Source organism: Meleagris gallopavo, chromosome 6 (assembly GCF_905368555.1).
Source record: "Meleagris gallopavo chromosome 6, MGAL_WU_HG_1.1, whole genome shotgun sequence".
NCBI lineage: Eukaryota > Metazoa > Chordata > Aves > Galliformes > Phasianidae > Meleagris > Meleagris gallopavo.
In genome coordinates, this window is record NC_139409.1 from 43,362,497 (window position 1) to 43,380,115 (window position 17,619).

A 17,619-nucleotide genomic window follows, 5' to 3' on the forward strand; every position below is an offset into this window, starting at 1 on the left:
TTTTTAATGTACCTGCATTAACAGCATGAAATCTGTAGCTTTTATGCAGATTGTTAACATTCACTTGTGGTAATACAGCCCTGAACTACACTCTGGCCTTTTATCATTCTTGCTGTGCTACTGAAAATATATTAATGAAAAAAAAGGGGCTTCTGTCAAAGATAACTATCTTCTCCCTGAGGAAAGACAGAAAATTAAAAAATAATTACTATTAAAAAAAAAAAGTGCAAGGTTTTGCACTTGGGTCAAGGTAATCCCAGGCATGTACTCAAACTGAGAGGAGAAATCCTTGAGAGTAGCTCTCCTGAGAAAGACTTAGGGGTCCTGGCTAATGAATAATTTAACATGAGCCAGCAGTGTGCACTTGCATCCCAGAAGGCCAGTGGTGTCCTGGGTTCCATCAAATGAGGGGTGGCCAGCAGGGCAAGGGAGGTGATTGTTCCCCTCTACTCAGCTCTTGTGAGGCCCCAGCTGGAATACTGCATCCAAGTCTGAGGCCCCCAACTCAGGAAGGATGTGGGGCTTTTGGAGAGGGTCCAGAGCAGGGCCATGAAGATGATCTAAGGGCTGCAGCACCTCTCCTATGAAGACAGACTGAAGGAACTGGGCTTGCTCAGCCTGAAAAAGAGAAGGCTGTGGGGAGAGCTCATTGCCGCCTCCAATATTTAAAGGGCGTTTATAAACATGAGGGAAACCAACTTTTTACATGGGTAGGAAGTGAAAGGACAAGGGGGAATGGTTTAAAACTAAAGGAGGGGAGGTTTAGATTAGATGTCAGGGGGGAAGTTTTGTTCTGAGACAATGGTGAGGTACTGAAACAGATTGCCCAGAGAGGTTGCAGATGCCCCATCACTGGAGGTGTTCAAGGCCAGGTTGGATGGGGCCCTGGGCAATCTGATCCAGTACTTGATCTAACAGCTGGCAACCCCGCCTGTGGCAGGGGGGTTGGAATGTGATGGTCCTAGAGGTCCCTTCCAACCTAAAGTATTCTATGATTCTAAGAAAATTGGCTAATTAGACTCTTCAGAGTAGTTCTGTGCCTACTGCAGGTAGTGTGCACTGATATAAAAAGAGATAAGGGCCTAAACTGATTCCCTTTAAAACCATGTTGTTGTTTTTAAGTACATGATTTGATCAAGCTAAAGCTGCTCTCTGAGCATCACAATGTACGAATGGCAACATTAGGCCACATCAATAAGCCTTCTGTTGCGGCTCAGTACTCATGTTTGCCAGAGTAATTAACTCATGTTATGCTCATTTTAGAAGAAGTGTTATTTGCAGTATGTTTAATCTTGATAACTACTCACAGCAAGACTATTCAAATGCAGTTTAATCTACTGCATGCATCCAGAAAAGACAGTTTACAATTCAGCTAATGATGGTTAACGAGTCATACTGCAGATGACAAACTAGAATGAACTCGCATTCCTAGTTGTGTTTTGTTAGAATCACTACTAAAATTTAATAAAGATTGAATGAATTAATTATAGCAGATAATTCAACTCTTGTTTCTGTTTGTGAGTGGTCTGTCAACAAGGTATGGCTGCTCCACCTCACTGGAAAATGACCTGACCTGGAGGTGCTAGGGGTTATTTCTCCCTTCAGCTGAGCAAGAGGACTTTGAGTTGCCCATTTGCATTTAACTAAGAATGGGTTGTCTGTGGTGCAGCAGCGTGGACAGAGTGTTTCCTGACCAAAGGGCACACAAATCCACACTACAGAGGAGAGCTTTTGTGTTTTCTTTATGAATCAAGTCCTTGGAAAGGCATTTTTTTCATAAATTGTTTTTACTCTTTTATAATTTCTCTTGACAATAATTCTTGGTGAGTATGCAGATAACAACAACAAGGCAAGCTTAATATCCACTCAGACTCAATCAAATTGATCATATCGCCTTCATTTTACCGTTAAAATATTTTCATTTATAAAAATTAATCTAAATATAAATATTAACACTGAAGATTGAAATCACTTGATGACAAAATAATCCTTTGTGTGCTATAACGTATGCTTTTATGATTTTTTTAAAACAGTAAATTATATCTTTGCACATATTTGGCACAATAAACATTTGTAAAAATTCAAATACCATGTAGCAGGTGGGATTTTTTTTTCTTTTTTTTTTTTTTTTTGCAATGCCTACACAGTACACATTTTTCTGTCAAAGAAGACTGAATATTTTAACATTGTAACACGATAATAGTTGTTTTTCATGCCTCTTAAAGAAAACAACCTATTCCAAACTTTGTTGGCTTGTTTAAATCACACTAACAGAACAAAAGCCAAAGAGTTATTCTATTAAAATTAGTCATTTCTGCATCATACACAATATTAGTTATTATTATCAGACAAATATGTAGACCAACCACCAGTAATGACATCTCATAACACACATACCTGCGTTAACCAGAACCTGGGAATGTATTGTATACATACACGAGAACAGTCAAGGGAGGAGGAGGAGACTGCATAACAGAAAATTCCTAGGCATCCTACTCTGTTTAATCTCCTTTATGGATTGCATATATAAATAAAGTCTATTTTTATATATATACTTATATATTAAACAGAGCGGGTCAAATTCTGCCCTCACATCTGTGCAAACCAGTTCCGGAGAACTGGTACTGTGTGAGAGTAAGAGAAGGTGTAATTTCACCCAGAATAAGCATATCGAGCCAGATTTCGGCAGATGGAAATTCATTGGAGAGATGGAGCAACACTTATGCCTCCTAGGTGGGAAGATGGCTGTAGGTATTCTGACATGTCCTTGCCTATGGCTGGACAGCAGCACACTGACAGGCTCAGCTTCAAATACTGGAGGTGGATATGTGACTGGAGCTGTTTTCCCAGCCTTCCCAACCAGCCCTTCCTTACCAGCCTCCCCTGCCTCCTAGGCCCTGCTGTATTCAGAGAATGAGGTTTTGCTAGGTACCAGCAAAGGACAGAGACATCTCAGGGAGGTGTTCTCTGGCCCTTCACGCTGAGGGGGACTTAGCAGTTCATGTCCTCCTTCACAGCATGACTCCCATCAGCCCAGTCCGCATATGTGTACTTGCACTGCATATAAAAGATTCACTGGCCTCACACTTACCTTCTCTAACAAATTCCTCTGTACACCCCAGAACAAAAAGCACTGCAAATTGGCACAGCCCTTCCCAGAAAGGGTGAGAGGGATACCTTGGAAGCAGCATCTTCCCTCATGGGCATCTGTTCAAAGGCTTTCCAGAGTTTGGTGCACATTTCTAGGGTCTCAGGAAAGGAAAGAAGAAATCTGGTGACTCACAGCTCAATTCAGAGCAGTCCAGCTGTAGCGGGCACCAGTGACAGGCCCTAGGTACTACACCACATTGGCTACGGATGGGTAAAGGAAAAGACATCTGGGCTACATTCATCTCCTCCTCAGAAAAGACAGGAAGTGGCAGAAGGGAATCTCTTACAGGTTGCAGCCACATCACAGCCACCAGTCAGTCAGCAGAGATCTCATCCACAGTGCTTTTACTTTCTTTCTCCAACCTTAAAGACTTGGTCAGAACAGATTCTGAACTACAGAGTGGTTGGACGCCACCAAGCAGACAATGATACCAAGAAGAACGAGAAAGACAAAGGTGGTGGTTTCACAACAGTACTCAGATGTGTCCAGATGCCAGGACTGTAACCCAACAGACATCTGGTCCACATGTGCTGCATACCACCAATTCATGGCTCATCATGACATCCACGCTCCCCCCCCATCTCCAACAGCAAAACACACAGCTCTGGAGCTAGAACATTAACTCTGTCAAAGGTACTCTGAGTAAACAGAGAAGTCTTTGCACATCACATCTCCCACCTGCCTTGCCAAAACTTCCACTGGCTCCTGGGGAGCAGTTAGGTACACAGATCCTCCAGCCTCACCAAGCAGCTAAAAGCAGCATACACTGCACACAGTTGTTCTTATTGCTCGACAAGACAGATGCCTACATATATAAGAGGCCAGCAAATGTGGATCACAGGTCTGCTTTGTTCACTCTTTCGATATGAAATATTGGTCTGTAATTGTGATTGACTGAGTGTACAAAAACATACTGCAGTTTAAAGACGACATACTTTAGTACAATCAATGGGGAGAAAAAGTGCATCTTAAAATGTGGAGCCTTGCTTTTGAAACTCAGCATCCCTTCCAGAGTCTTGTGAGAACTTTAAGGCAGAGTTTCCTTTAGCAGACCACAATGCTGAAGACTTGGACAGCTTTCTCAGTGAGGTATCCAAACGAAGCCCTATAACTGAGGCATTGTGGGTTCTTGAGGGTCCATTTTCAGCTGGACATACGCAATGGCTGTTAAGTAAAGGCACTCTAGTGTACAGCCTTAGGCAGTGTGTTATTGGCAGTAGAGAAGTCAAAGTTTAGTACATCACAGCAGATCCTATAGCAGGTTCCTGGAACAGAGAAGGACAAGGAAGAGAGAAACATCAGCCAAACACAAAACAAGCCTGCTGAAGGGAGCCTGGTCCTTCTCACTTCCTCACTTCTCTTCCAGTTATCTAATGGCAAACTGCTTAGGGACAGTTAACTTTTTTTCCTTGATGAAAGATCAATGACGACTGATAGTTCTGCAGAGAAACCTATTTGTTCAAATCCTGCCTTGCCAACATGCGGCCTGCCTACTCCTCAAGTTTCACTTAGGCTACCTTTGAACATTTCTCAGAAATCAGTGCAATTCAAGGTGACCCTCACCTGTAGAATTACACTGTGCAGTTGGTGTTGGGAGGGCCTGAACCGCAGGAACACAACTTTATTTCTTTACTTTAAATAAGGATAGCACCTAATTAATTACCTGACAGCTGGCATGCCTTCCTACAGGCTAACATTCAGGAGCAAACAGCTGCTATGTGCTGGTGGTATATAGTCAGACAGGTATATATCCAGTACACTGGACGCATTCGTTCAGAGCAACCTCAGCACTGTATTATTTTTCTTCACACTATTAAGAGAAGTTTTGTGAAGATGTTGGAATACACCTGCCTACACTGGCATCTCTCTATACAACCCTCTTTATAAGCAGTTTTAAAAACAATTGTTTTGATTTTACCATTAAGTCCTTGGCAGTGCTTTTCCTCTCTTTAGTTCTTTGTGTTAGAGATCCTTGAAGCATGAAGTTTCTGTTAAATGTTCTGACAGTGGTAATTGGAGACCCATCTATTTTTTCACCTGGGAAAAATACAAAGATGGAGATTTTTCACTTAACAGACTGCAGCCAACGCAGCAATACTCCTGAAGAGTCACAGCTTCTAGAGAGAGAAAACTTCCCCTAGGACAAATAAGAAAACATGGATTTAATTTAAATGGGGAACAGCATGCTGTGATACTGGAAGTTTACTGAAATTTGAGGCCATGTCAAATACTGGAATTACACAAGAGTAAAACAAGATAAAGCATGATGTAAAATTGTCAGAGATGAAGAAAATATGGAAGAAAAGAGCACTGTATTTTACAAAACTAATTCACAGCCATATTCTAACATACCAGCAACATCTCTGAGTCTGGTAACATGGACTGAATTCGGTAGGCACAGTCATTAAGAAAGCAACTGTAGGCTGAGAAGGGTGGCAAGTGGCCAGTGGCAATTAGCCCTATGACTGCCTGCCCCTCACAGCCTACCCTTGTGTGCTTGGCAGCAGCCTAACTTCTGCAAGACATGAATTCAGCATGCTTCATTTGCTTTTCCCAGCCTTTTGCTTCTGCTCCTGATAATCTGCTACTGTCATACCATCTGCTGAAAGAGGGGTGGTGATGTTTTATGTACCGAATGTGTATTTTATTTTCACAAGTGCAATGGTAAATGAAGAGGGTGAACACATCTCGGCTTTCTCTGTACATTCTATAACTTAATCTTGCCCCTATTTTTTGTTGAATTGTACATTACACTGAAACTTCTAAGGAGGGACTACAAACATAGCATAGGTAACAACTTAAGTGCACCTTTTATTGGTGGAGCTGGAAGTTTCCTCCTCTGCTGTCTTGAGGTGTCAATAGTATGCATCTGAAAACAACACAAACACATTACTCAACTCCATTATGGAAAACGAGGCAAGATTTCCCCAATGTATTTTTGAATACTACATAATGTTCTGGCACCTGGTTTGTTTGCTTTTGATCCCGTTTCCTTGTCAGGTGAACACATGGAGCCACGTTCAAGCCTGCAACAGTGAGAGCTGATATTCTGCTCTCAATATCTGAAATCTTCAAAGAAAATAAGAGAGAGAGAGAGAGACAGACAGATGGGGAGGGGGAAAAAGAAGTTTGAAAATTACTATGGATGCCACCACTAAAATATATCCCTCCCCCCAGTCACGTCTTCTTTAATCAAAGAATACAAACAGATGGCTGAGCTCTTCAGTAACTCTGACACTTTGTTTTCCTGTATACTTCGGTCCTGATATCAAAAGGGGGTTAATTAAGATGAAGGGAAAGAGCAATCCCACCTACCGTGCGATTCCAAGGAAAAAGCATTTTGCTCCTTTCGAGGAAAAAAAGAAGAGAATCCCCTGTCTGTCATCTCCCAGTTACTTCTAGCTATACTTCCAGGTTCATTCAAGTTGTGTTTTTCAAAGGTTACATTCAAATAACTACTGTTTGGGACACATTTCATAATTCAAAATTAATTTCAAGCACGCACAAAGTACATCCTCTGTCACAAAATGCAAACGTTTGATCTTGAAAATTTGTCTAAGTGATATGCACACTAAACACAAACATGCATAAATGCAAGTACCACTATGTAAAAGCATTCAATGGAAAACAAGTTGCTGGGAGAAACACCAGGCCAGGGAAGCAAATGTCGGGGGAAAGTAGGCTGATGAGTGTCAGAGAAGTGAGCTGTCAGCTGCACATGTAATCTGATTCCTGATTTATAACACCTGAGGTGTTTATTCTGCAGAGGGCCTTCAGTCCAATTGCATGTTATCTTTTTGTCATCCTGCTCCCATCACTCGGGCCTCTCCCCTTCTCTCTTCTCACCTCCATTAACGTATATGGCAAAAGTTACTGACCGAGGCCAACGAGGCTACTGCCAGTTTGCCATCTATTTATTTTAGCACTGCACTTCTGACATCAGGAAGGTGTCAAACTGAGGGCTTTGAGCACGCTTCCACTGAGCAAAATAAACGGGCAATGCCCTGCTGAGGCCATCAGGGCCCTGCTGGAGAGCCTCGTGTGGCACAGCCCAGTCAGGAAGCACTGCAGCACACTGCTACCCATGTGTGCACTGTCCCCGTGCAGCCTGGCAGCCTCTTCTTGTCCAGCTTTCTGACCAGGCCTCAAAGTTCTCCTTGCGGTCTCAGACTTTCTGGAACCTGCTAGAGAGACACTAGGCCACATAGCACAGGAGCCTCTGCCTTTTGCTGGGCTGTGCACGGCTCAGCAGCCAAATCACAAGGCAGACTTCCAAGTGCTGAGCTCTGCCCTGGGCTTTTTCATGTAGATCCACCCTGGGTTCTTTATAAAGTGCTCTACAGTCTGCTGATTATTAGAACTACCCAAGGCTGCATTTGCAGTCAGACAACAGCCTCATGCATGACAGCACACCACACGATCTCTATGGGAGCGAGGAGCAGGAACAGTACTACAGTAACACGCTGCTGCACTCCTGTCTGAAAACAAGCTGGGGGAAGAAACAAATACAGTACATCTGGCTGTGCTGAGCAAAACATCTCAGCTGTGCTTTGCTCAGCTCCTGTGACGCAGTCACGTATCCTTGGACTGAGAGTTTGCTGCAATACAGGAGAATATTGCAAAGAAGTGTGCACAGATGGTAGGGAAGCTTGAGGAAAGGCGGCATGAAGCAGCGAGTGGCGAGGAGCCGCCATCCTCACCTGCAGCTCTGCATGATGCACCTGGGCAGCTGCAGTGGCCACCTGGTCCTCCAGCTCAGCCAGCTCCGATTCTGCTGTCACGCTGCTGATTTGCCGTGCTGCGTCCTCCAGGCTGGTCAGCTGCCCCTCCAGGCCATACACTGTGCTGGCCGTCAGGTACACCTGTGGGACAGAGGGGACAGGGGCAGTGATTCCTGTTCTATGAGCACATAGGTTCTCCATGACACCTCTGAGCTCCCCTCCTCACTAAGTCACTGCTAGTAGGTGCTGGCAGAGGTAAATCATTCAGGAATAATCCAAAAGCACACATCTGTAAAGAGAAGGGAGGAGAATGAAGAAGCTGAACACCAAATTCCTTAGGTGCTACGATGGTATGCCAAAAAAGACTTGTTCTGGATGCTAGCAAAAAAACCCACACCAAACCAAACCACAAAAGAATGCTTAAAAGTTTCCTTTTCTATTTTTGACATTAAATTTCACAACAAAAATTAAAACTCGTAAGGTAAAGCCTTTTTACATTAGTCACACCTAATGTAAAACAGTACTTACTGAAACACTTAATGCCTTCATTATTTATTCACACTCAATGCATTCTGGCATTCAAAAACTGTGCAAGAATAACTGTCCAGCAACGTGTGGCTATGAACTTCTTATAAAATAATGGTGCTCAGATGTACAACCCAGTTCTCCATCCATCTCGGGTCTCACACAAATATGCAGCAGCCAAAAGCTTTGCTGGCCCCTGCCCCTTTGGGCAACATGTGAATGACAGATGCCATAACTTAGAGATCTTCTCTAAGAACAATGTAATATGTTGATCCACCTATGATATTTCTGATAACTGAAAGAAAAGATTTAATTTCCCATTCTGCTACTCAAAGCACTAATTCACGATACATTATGTTTTATGTATTTCTTTTATTTCAGAAAGAAATCTAAGATACAGCTGAATGGAGGTCCTTGGTTTATAGAGAAGGGTAATTTTTGAACACCAGCTTTTGACAACTGTGCTTAAAACTGTGCTGACCCATGTCAAAATACTACTCTTTCTGCCTATTTACTAGATAGCCAACAGACTGATTCCATGAGGCTGATAACAGGACAGTGGAAATGAAATATATTTTCTCATTTTTCCCACTGGCAGTTTCACTCACTCCAATACCAGTAAAGGCTGCAATGCTACAAAAAGACCATGAATTAAACATAGTCTGTGGCAGACTTCATGGCTCAGTGGGCAAACAAATGGGATCAGAAGCAGATCCTTGAGTGTAACTTCCCTACATATGTCTCACACTCAAGTCATTATTTCTGCCCATAACTCCCAGACCCTGCAGTCCTTTGACATAACAGGTATTTAAATAATTTCTGGCCACACTGTGACTTTATGGGTCTAAAGTGATAAAGAATGACTATTATTATTATTTTTTTAATTTTACTTTGTTATTGGTTCTTAATTGCTTGCAATTTTTTCTTTGTATTCATTGTTTCAAGGCATAAATGTATACACATCCTGTTCATATTTTTGCTAAGAAACAAACTACATCTTGTATGAACTGCATCTCCTTAGGGGCAATCTAACTGCAGGCAAGAAATCCTTCTAAAATGTACTTAGAACAAACAAGTGACCTGATTTAACACCTTTGTTCAAGTACTTAGAGACAGATGTAGACTGTGAAGTTAACATTATGATCTAAATATAAATGTTCCTGTTTTTGTGGGTTTTAATTATTCTTTCCATTTACTTCAGTGATGTGTCTTTGCGGTCCAAAATACACCAGTCACTTCAGATTAATAGGTCCTCAAAAGCTCAGAGAAAGAAGAAAAGAACAGTGTAATAAGAAACCTCTTTAGAAAGTGACCACACAAAAAAAAAAAAAAAGAAAGAAAGTCAACGATGTTTTTGTAACTCAGTCACTCTCTACATTTATTAAATTTCAATTTTATTGATCATTTTCCAGCTAGATCTAAATAGAAAGTTTTCCTTAATACAAAGATTCTCTTTACTTGAACAACCACTGCACTTCCAAACAGCAATGGTGTGCTTCCAGGTTTCCACTAAGAGGAGGAGGAGGCTCCCAAGAGGATGTAGCACATGCATGTGTGCCCCCATCTGCATTGGTAAAAAGTCTGGATTCCTGAATTTCTTAAGGCTCTTTAAATCTGTGGATGTGCAGTACTGCAATCCTGACAGCATGCACTTTTGTAATCTACTTCAAATCCTTTCTGGAGCAGAGAAAGATGTGTGGGGACTCAGCAAGGCTGAGCTGAGCCTTATTAATCAACACCGCAGCAAGCAGTGCTCTGCCTCAGCATACAGTATCTTCTCAGTGAGAAATGCTTGGCCCAAATGCAATTGGAGATCACAGCACCACAGATGTCAAATAGTCAGAAGGACATGAAGGATTGCTGGAGCTTAAGTGAGTAAAAAAATGCACCTCAGATAGTTTTTAATGCAGTTCCCCCTAAGAAGAGATTCTGTCTTTGAAAATTTTCTGGGAGCTGAAGACATACAGGATGTGCTTTCTTGAACTGATCAGGATGTTATAGTAGGAGTCGATTCCTGTGAGATCTTTAAAAGCTCCTAATGAAGGGAAAAACCACTGAAAAGCAATCAGTTAAATGTGGGAAGCCGAGAAAATCAAAAGTTACAAGTGTACCAACTGCATTACGTGGGTGCATGAAAATATTCCAGAGGGTAGTGACTTCTCTCTGATTCAGCATTACACTTTTCCTGAAGATGACAGGCACTCATGAAAAAAAGGAGATGTTTGTTTAATTTGACCCCTCTAGCCTGCTGTTCTTACTGGCTCCTGGTGCTCAGTGCTGGGGAAGTGTGCATGGAGAAGAAGTCCTCCACTTTTCTGTGTGACTTGGGGCAGGCTTTCCCTACCTGCCCTTACAACAATGAAGCTGTGCTGGGACTTGGGGATCCGTGGTTTCAGCAAGGCATGGCACAGCTGGACAGCCACAGAGATTTGGAGGGCTTATGTTAATCCTTAAGGTAGGGTTTCTGAAATTGGTTGTAAAACACAGCACATCCCCTCTCCCAAATAAGTACACATTGAAAAAAAGGAACACACAACTCAGCTGAGTACCCCTTTGAAATAAGATCTTTTGTTCTGTTGGTGTATTTGTTTAGCAACACAGGACTAATTCATTAGGCTGATGCTGCCTAAGCACTCTCTCTTTCCAGCTCATACATACACCCACTCACACGCTGATTTGTGTCTTACATTTTCTTCCAGTGTGGTGAGCTGCTCGTCCAGTCTGATGGGGTCGGTCCCCAGAGGGAACGAACCTCTTCCCTTGTCCTGAACATCATCTGGGAAATCACAGGGACTGGTGGATTCTGCTATCAGCTCTTCAGTGGCATTGATGACTTTCAGGACCTCTGTAGATATGTTGCAGAGAGAGACAGCAGAGTACTTCTGTTTTGATACAAGAGTAGAGAGAAAAAACAGCACTATGTTAGCACAGAGGGGTATTATATAGCATGGCTTTGCTTATACCTGTAGGTTTAAAAATGCCAAAAATAATACACCTGGCCAGTCACTGAGGCACCTATTTCTCCCTTTTCAGCACATGCACACGGATACAGCAGACAAAGTAACACACATACACAACAATTCTACAACAATTTCTACTGGAGGGCCATCCCAAACCTTATGTGAAAGGAACCTACCCATATCTAGCTATAAAATCCAAGTGAGCTAGATACAGCCATTTTTGCAATAGCTTTTAAATCAGATTTTAAATCCCAGTCTTCTTTTTTGGGTGCTGGCAAACAGATGTGAAAGCATATCTCCTTATCTACAGGAATCACCCTATTGCAGCCACAAACAGGGGAGAGCAATCTGCAGCAGCCCTGTGAGGACAGCAGTTTATATAGATGATTGCTAGGAATTGGATGATGGCCCCAAAAAAGAAAGGTTGAGCTATAAGTACATAAACATTTGTTAAATAAACTATATCAAATACCAAGGAAAAGCATGCAGTTTAATCCATGTTCAAAAAAATAATACCTCAACCAACTGTAAGCCTTTTTTCTTCATCAGTGTTTCTGATTTGCAATTGATTGTTACCCATCCCAATTCAGATGATTCTTACAGAAGCTTCAGCCTTCCGCACAAAACCTCTGATGGCAGTGAAATTTCACCTGCCGTATCCTCAAGCTTCAAACTCAACATCTAAACCATGCAACTTGGCAACTGAGACAGAGTGTTGAAGCCAACATAGCTACTATCACTGAATTTACGTGCAGTACATGCAGTGCTGCTTTGTCTAAAAGTGAGGGAAGTTCTGACCTAAACTCAACTAATCCCTCAAACACACATATGCTTATGCATGTGAATGTGAGACCCATCCACCTACACACTTTGTAATGTCAATGTTATTGTAATCAATATTTCAGATAGTCTTCTTAGCAGAATATGGGAAAAATGGTGTTTTTTTCGTTCACACAAATGCTGGGGGGTTGAACTGGAAAACTTTGTATTCTCTTTCCTGTAGTTTGCTTTTCATTTCTATGTTAGATAAGACTTTTACTGAACTACTACTTCCTTAGCAGCGTGTGCTCAATTGTATACCAGTGCGTTAAGGCATCCTTAGCACTGTTATTTCTCTGAATTACAAGAAATAATTGGACACATGAGATTAAAAAGAAAGAGAACAAAGCAAATACTGCATGCTACTGCACACAGATCTTTTGCTTGGAAGGACAGCCGTGAACAAGGAAGCCTAGGACTCTCTCCCAGAGAACAAATACTTGAATCCCATAAAGAGCTGACTGTTTTTTCCATTTATGTTCACAAGTGCCAATTAGTTTAAAAACAGATCAATAATTTTATAGGATAGAAAAGAAATCAATGTTACTTTGTTTTACTATTTGCTTTTACAAGTACCTAATTCTTATTCTATTTTATCAGTAGAGAACAAGACAGAATAAAGGCCAGACACATTTTCATCATCATCTACATTTTCTTTATCATCCTTGCTGATGTGTGTTCTCCATTTCAAGAACTGTAACCTCACTTTAGTGTTCTTTTTTTGTTAATTATCCTTTGTGGTTAATGATGGATTTCCAAAAAAGACTAAATCTAATTAGAAAAAGGTTTCTTACATCAGTGTCAGAGTACATACTGGCACTTATTACAAAGTACTGTATAACAGTGTTATTATTTTCCTGGTAAACGTTCTATGATAGGGATCTTTATGAAATCAAGATTTTGAACAAAATACCCTATATTCTCAATATATATGATCAGGAGAAGAAAAGTTCAGCAAGAAACAAATATGAATTTTAGCTTTTCTAGATTTCTGAGGTAAGTTGTTAGTGGCAAATGCTGCTTGGCTTTTAAAACCAAACATTTGATTCACATTAAATGATGCACAAGGCAGCTAGATGAATGTTTATAAAGCGCATATCTCAGTGAACATATTTTGATCCTGGGCACAGGAGTCACAGTTAAGGCTTTTATTTAAGCTTTTGAAACTTCTACTTTTACAGTGTAACAAGGATACAGCACTAAATATCATAGAGAAATAACAGGGACAGTAAAAGCGACCTTCCTTAGAGTACCTCTGACCAGCAGATCTCACAAAACTTAAGAGCACGAGCAACACTTTGAAGTATTTACATTTAACCTTTGTGAAAGTTCTCTGCTAAAGGCTATTCAGAAGTCAACTTTGCCTTGGGCTGCATGATGCGAGACATAAGAAGTGATCAATGTCTGCCTGAGGAAGACATGAAATAAAAATGTAGAGAGTTCAGGAATTCTCAAACTGGAAAAACTGCATACTCAGTAAATGTTTCCACTAATGTGTCTACTTCTCCTTCAGCAACTGTCAAAAGCTGTTTCAATCAGTCATGTTTCATAACGGCTGGCTTGCACACATAGTAAGCTACTCTAGGGAAAATTATTTAATGCATGCAAAGAAAAAAGAAAAATTCTGGAATTTTGGTGCTTCACAATCCCTTTCTCCATCCATCACATCAAACTTAAGAGTTATGAGATTCTATAAAAATAACATTCACAGACACGCATACCAAGATCATTCTAGTAGGTGGATATTCCAAACTGCTATAAAGACCTTTGGCTGTCTAATTTATCTTGTCCATGCAAGAAAGGTCATTGTTAACACCCATAGGGCATTCAAAGAGACAGCTAATATGCCATGACAAATTCTCTCCCATCTGTCTTGTTGAGCAAAGAATATAGATGTGATATACACAGAAAGCAATCTCTATTTACAAACAGTAGCAAAGAAAAATTAAGCACAACCATTCTTCCTGAAACACTGTGATGCATTCTGCTTTCATCTGCAATACCACGATAGTCAGTTAACACCACTCTTCTCAAATTGATACAGATGATTCAAATTTGCATGCATGAACCACTTTTGAGAATCTCATCTTCTACTGAATTTGAGATTAAGAGCTTAGCAGAAAGAAGAAAACATCCATTTGTCTCTTTGTATGATAATTAATGCTTAGGCTTACAAATATTGCAGATACCATCAAACGGAGAAGTTCAGGTTCCTGAGTTCTTTGTGGAAGACTTTTAAGACCAAAGGCATACTAAAAAAGTGTGTGTGTGCAAACAAATACACACGTACGTGTGCCTGCATGTTTTGAATATAACTAAAAGCATCATATGAAACATCAGTGATTGTCATTTCCATCCGTGCTTGTACAGATGTGTCAGTGGTCTAAGCCAGCTCTTCCTGTCATTTCCCCTCTCTTTGGCTGACACTCCTTCCCCTGCTGATACTGCCTATATTTCTTTTTTTTTCTTCTTCTTGAATTAGAGGTGCTGACACAAAGGATGATGAATAATGGAAATAAAGTAAAATGTTTTATTTATATCTGAATTTATTTATAATTGTCTTTATTTACTTATTTATACCTGAAACAATGTCAGCGTCCAAGCTGCTGAGAGTAGTTAAGCATTAAGTACTCCTAGGCAATTCAGCAGCCTATGACATCTCCACATCATTTCTTTTCCATGAAAGCTATATATTTTATTGTTCAAGCTCTTTAAAGTAGTAAAGTTCTCCTTTAGTTGCCCTATTTTTCTCTTCATGCTCTACTCAGCCATTAGAATCTTCTCTTTTTTTTTTTTTTTTTTTTGCCTCTATAACATTATACTACTGTTAAGCTCTGTTGAACTGTTGTGGTAGGCAGCAACTAGCGATTCCTTAGAGCACAACTGACATCAACAGATCAAGAAATAAAGCAAGGGGAACTTCCTTTATCGCTAAGAGTCCTGCCAGTTTTGATCACACCAACTGCACTGCAGTTATGCTCAGCTCCAGTCTCAAGCCTGTCTCTCAGTCAACAGGCCTCACCTTAGTGTGGGGAATCTGTGGGGCTGGGGAGAAGAAGTTTGTCTTTGCTTCTGGTTCATTCATCACTTCAGTGTATCTAGACTGAATGCAAACTTGACAAAAACAACACCAGAACCCAAATCTGCCTTTTCCCTTCTCTGAAGCTTATGGGAGTTCACTGCAAAGCTTTGAGAAGGACCTGAAAAGTCCACCAAAAGTTTGTCATCTGTGTGGGCAAGCAAGACTGGGGATACTGGCCACATCATGGTGTGGGAAGAACAGAGCTACCAAGGCCCAGCCAGCAACCCTGTCATTCAAAAGATCTTTTGGCTTAATAATGTGTTGCAACCAATCAACACCACAAAGACTGGGAAAGGAAGCTAAAATTTCCCTCAATAAGAAAGGAAGACAAGCGTACAACAATAAACTGTGCTATTAAGAAATGACTTCTTACCTTGACGTTAGTATCAATATCCTCATTTACAAGCACTCATTTAGAAAAGGAAAGCCACATCATTGTACAGAATCACCTATTTTTCTCTCTTTTTGGTTCTGCAAGGTAATTATCAATACTACATTTTTGCTAACGAAGTCAATCCACTGTCCTAATATAGTTACAGGTTTCTATAATCATGATGAAGGAAATTATTTTCCAGGAGGTAAAATATTATGGAAAGGAAGCATTCTAGTCTTAAAATCTATTTTAAGATTCTCTGTGAGTGTCTACAGCCTGACAACATTGCACAAAAGTAAAAATATTTCTTGTTTAAAACCGTCCTTGGTATTTTCACTGAAGAAAACCAAGATCCATCAGGTGATTAAAACTCTCAGGACAAAACTTAATTCAGAGTACAGAAAAAAAAGAAAAGGTGGGGAGTTGTAATGTTTTGCTGAATTAAGCATCAACCTTTGACACAAAAGAAGTTACTGTATTTTTTAATGACTGAAAAAACAGTACAACATTAATTTGTTGAGTACTACATATGAGATACTATAAATAGCAAGCATTTTAAAATACACGATAACTGTGCATTTGTTTAGTGAATAAAATGAAAATATGTTCTAACACTTGATTCTTATAAACTGAGACTCAAATAGCACAGAATATGAGATCTATTCCCACCTAAAAGAATGATAAGCAATAGACACTAGCAGCAAAAAGAGAAAGTGCCTATGCACTGTGTACAGACTCTATAATGAATTAAGGGTTTTGTTCAGTTTTAAACTGGGAGCTTAGAAAACGTTTTGGAGACTACTGTGATCAGGAACTGCTAAAAATGTATTGCTGAAAACAACTTCTAAAATTTTCCTTTCAAATTTTTTAATAGATGTGAATGTGAGAATATGAAGATAATATACCTTATGTTTGCCTTCTGTTCTTTGCTGATAAAATCAAATTTTCTCATAATGAATCCAAATAAGAGAGCCAGTCTGCTTCAGATATCTACTTCATGCTCATCACTCCCATCATAACACAGGTATACTTCTGATTAGAAAACCATTTTCTGCAGTGATCACTGAATCTAGTCAAGAGGTTTGGTATTTCAGGCCTGATATTTCTAGGAAAATAATATGAATTTGAGAATTTTGCTTGGGGAATGAGGAAACCCTCAATATCACTTTGTAACATCTCTTACGTACGTACGTAAGAGATGTCAAAAGACACAGACAAAACAAAATGCTCTCACCTGCTGCAATACAGTGGATAAAAACTGCAGCTTTAAATGAAGATCAAAAGCCTTTTGTTTTTCCTAGATAGTGGGAAAGCAGTTAAATAAGAAGGCAGAAAAGTTATGTTAATATCTGCAGAGGTTAATATTTATAAAGCTTCAGACTTAGAACTCTGGGATGAGCACAAGGACAAAGAAACTAACAAATATAAAATACTAGGAAGTATTATCCTCATTACTAAAATATTTAAAACAAAGCATTGTCTAATTTATTTTATATTCAAAATAACTGATCTCATTAAGACAGATTTTGCAAATGACACACAGTTTTTCACAAAATAAAGCAGACTGGAAATATTGATTTCTATCCCCCACCCCAAAACAAAATGGCACTAGCAACAGGAGACTTTTGCAGCAGTGCTAAGAAAAGTCAGCTCTCTCTTCAATTTCTGGATGCTGTGTGTGTTTCACATTACAAAAGGGTATGCACTCCACTTAGGCCAGTTCCTCATGTCTGAAACACTTGTGCTTACATGAGATGTCTTGTGTCAAATGACTTCTTACTGCTTACTAACGTCCCTCTCCTAGAGTTCACTGTCCCAAAACAAACTCATAAAACCCATCATACTACCACTCTCCAGAGTCAAGTCAGGAGCTTTACCTTAATCTCCCTAACTTACTTAAGTCTATTCAAACTATACTGACTGGTTTTGCATTAAAGCAGTGACAGAACCACAGCTGTGCTGTTGGCTGTGCTGGGACACTGTCACCG

General features: G+C 40.2%; 1 protein-coding gene across 4 annotated transcripts in view; it reads right to left on the bottom strand.

Moving 5' to 3' along the window:
- Positions 1 to 1,723: 1,723 nt before the first annotated feature.
- Positions 1,724 to 17,619, bottom strand: part of MYRIP (myosin VIIA and Rab interacting protein) — a 201,615-nt gene continuing 185,719 nt past the window's right edge. For 3 of the 4 annotated variants that reach the window (XM_085226526.1, XM_085226523.1, XM_085226524.1), the window contains 6 exons: positions 11,085 to 11,279; positions 7,852 to 8,013; positions 6,116 to 6,220; positions 5,960 to 6,020; positions 5,070 to 5,188; positions 1,724 to 4,416 (listed from right to left, as the gene is read on the bottom strand). In XM_085226526.1, coding sequence (XP_085082652.1) covers positions 4,384 to 4,416; positions 5,070 to 5,188; positions 5,960 to 6,020; positions 6,116 to 6,220; positions 7,852 to 8,013; positions 11,085 to 11,279 — 675 coding nt within the window. In that variant the 3' untranslated portion in view covers positions 1,724 to 4,383. The remainder of the gene's footprint in view (positions 4,417 to 5,069; positions 5,189 to 5,959; positions 6,021 to 6,115; positions 6,221 to 7,851; positions 8,014 to 11,084; positions 11,280 to 17,619) is intronic. The other variant, XM_085226525.1, reaches the window with a different exon arrangement.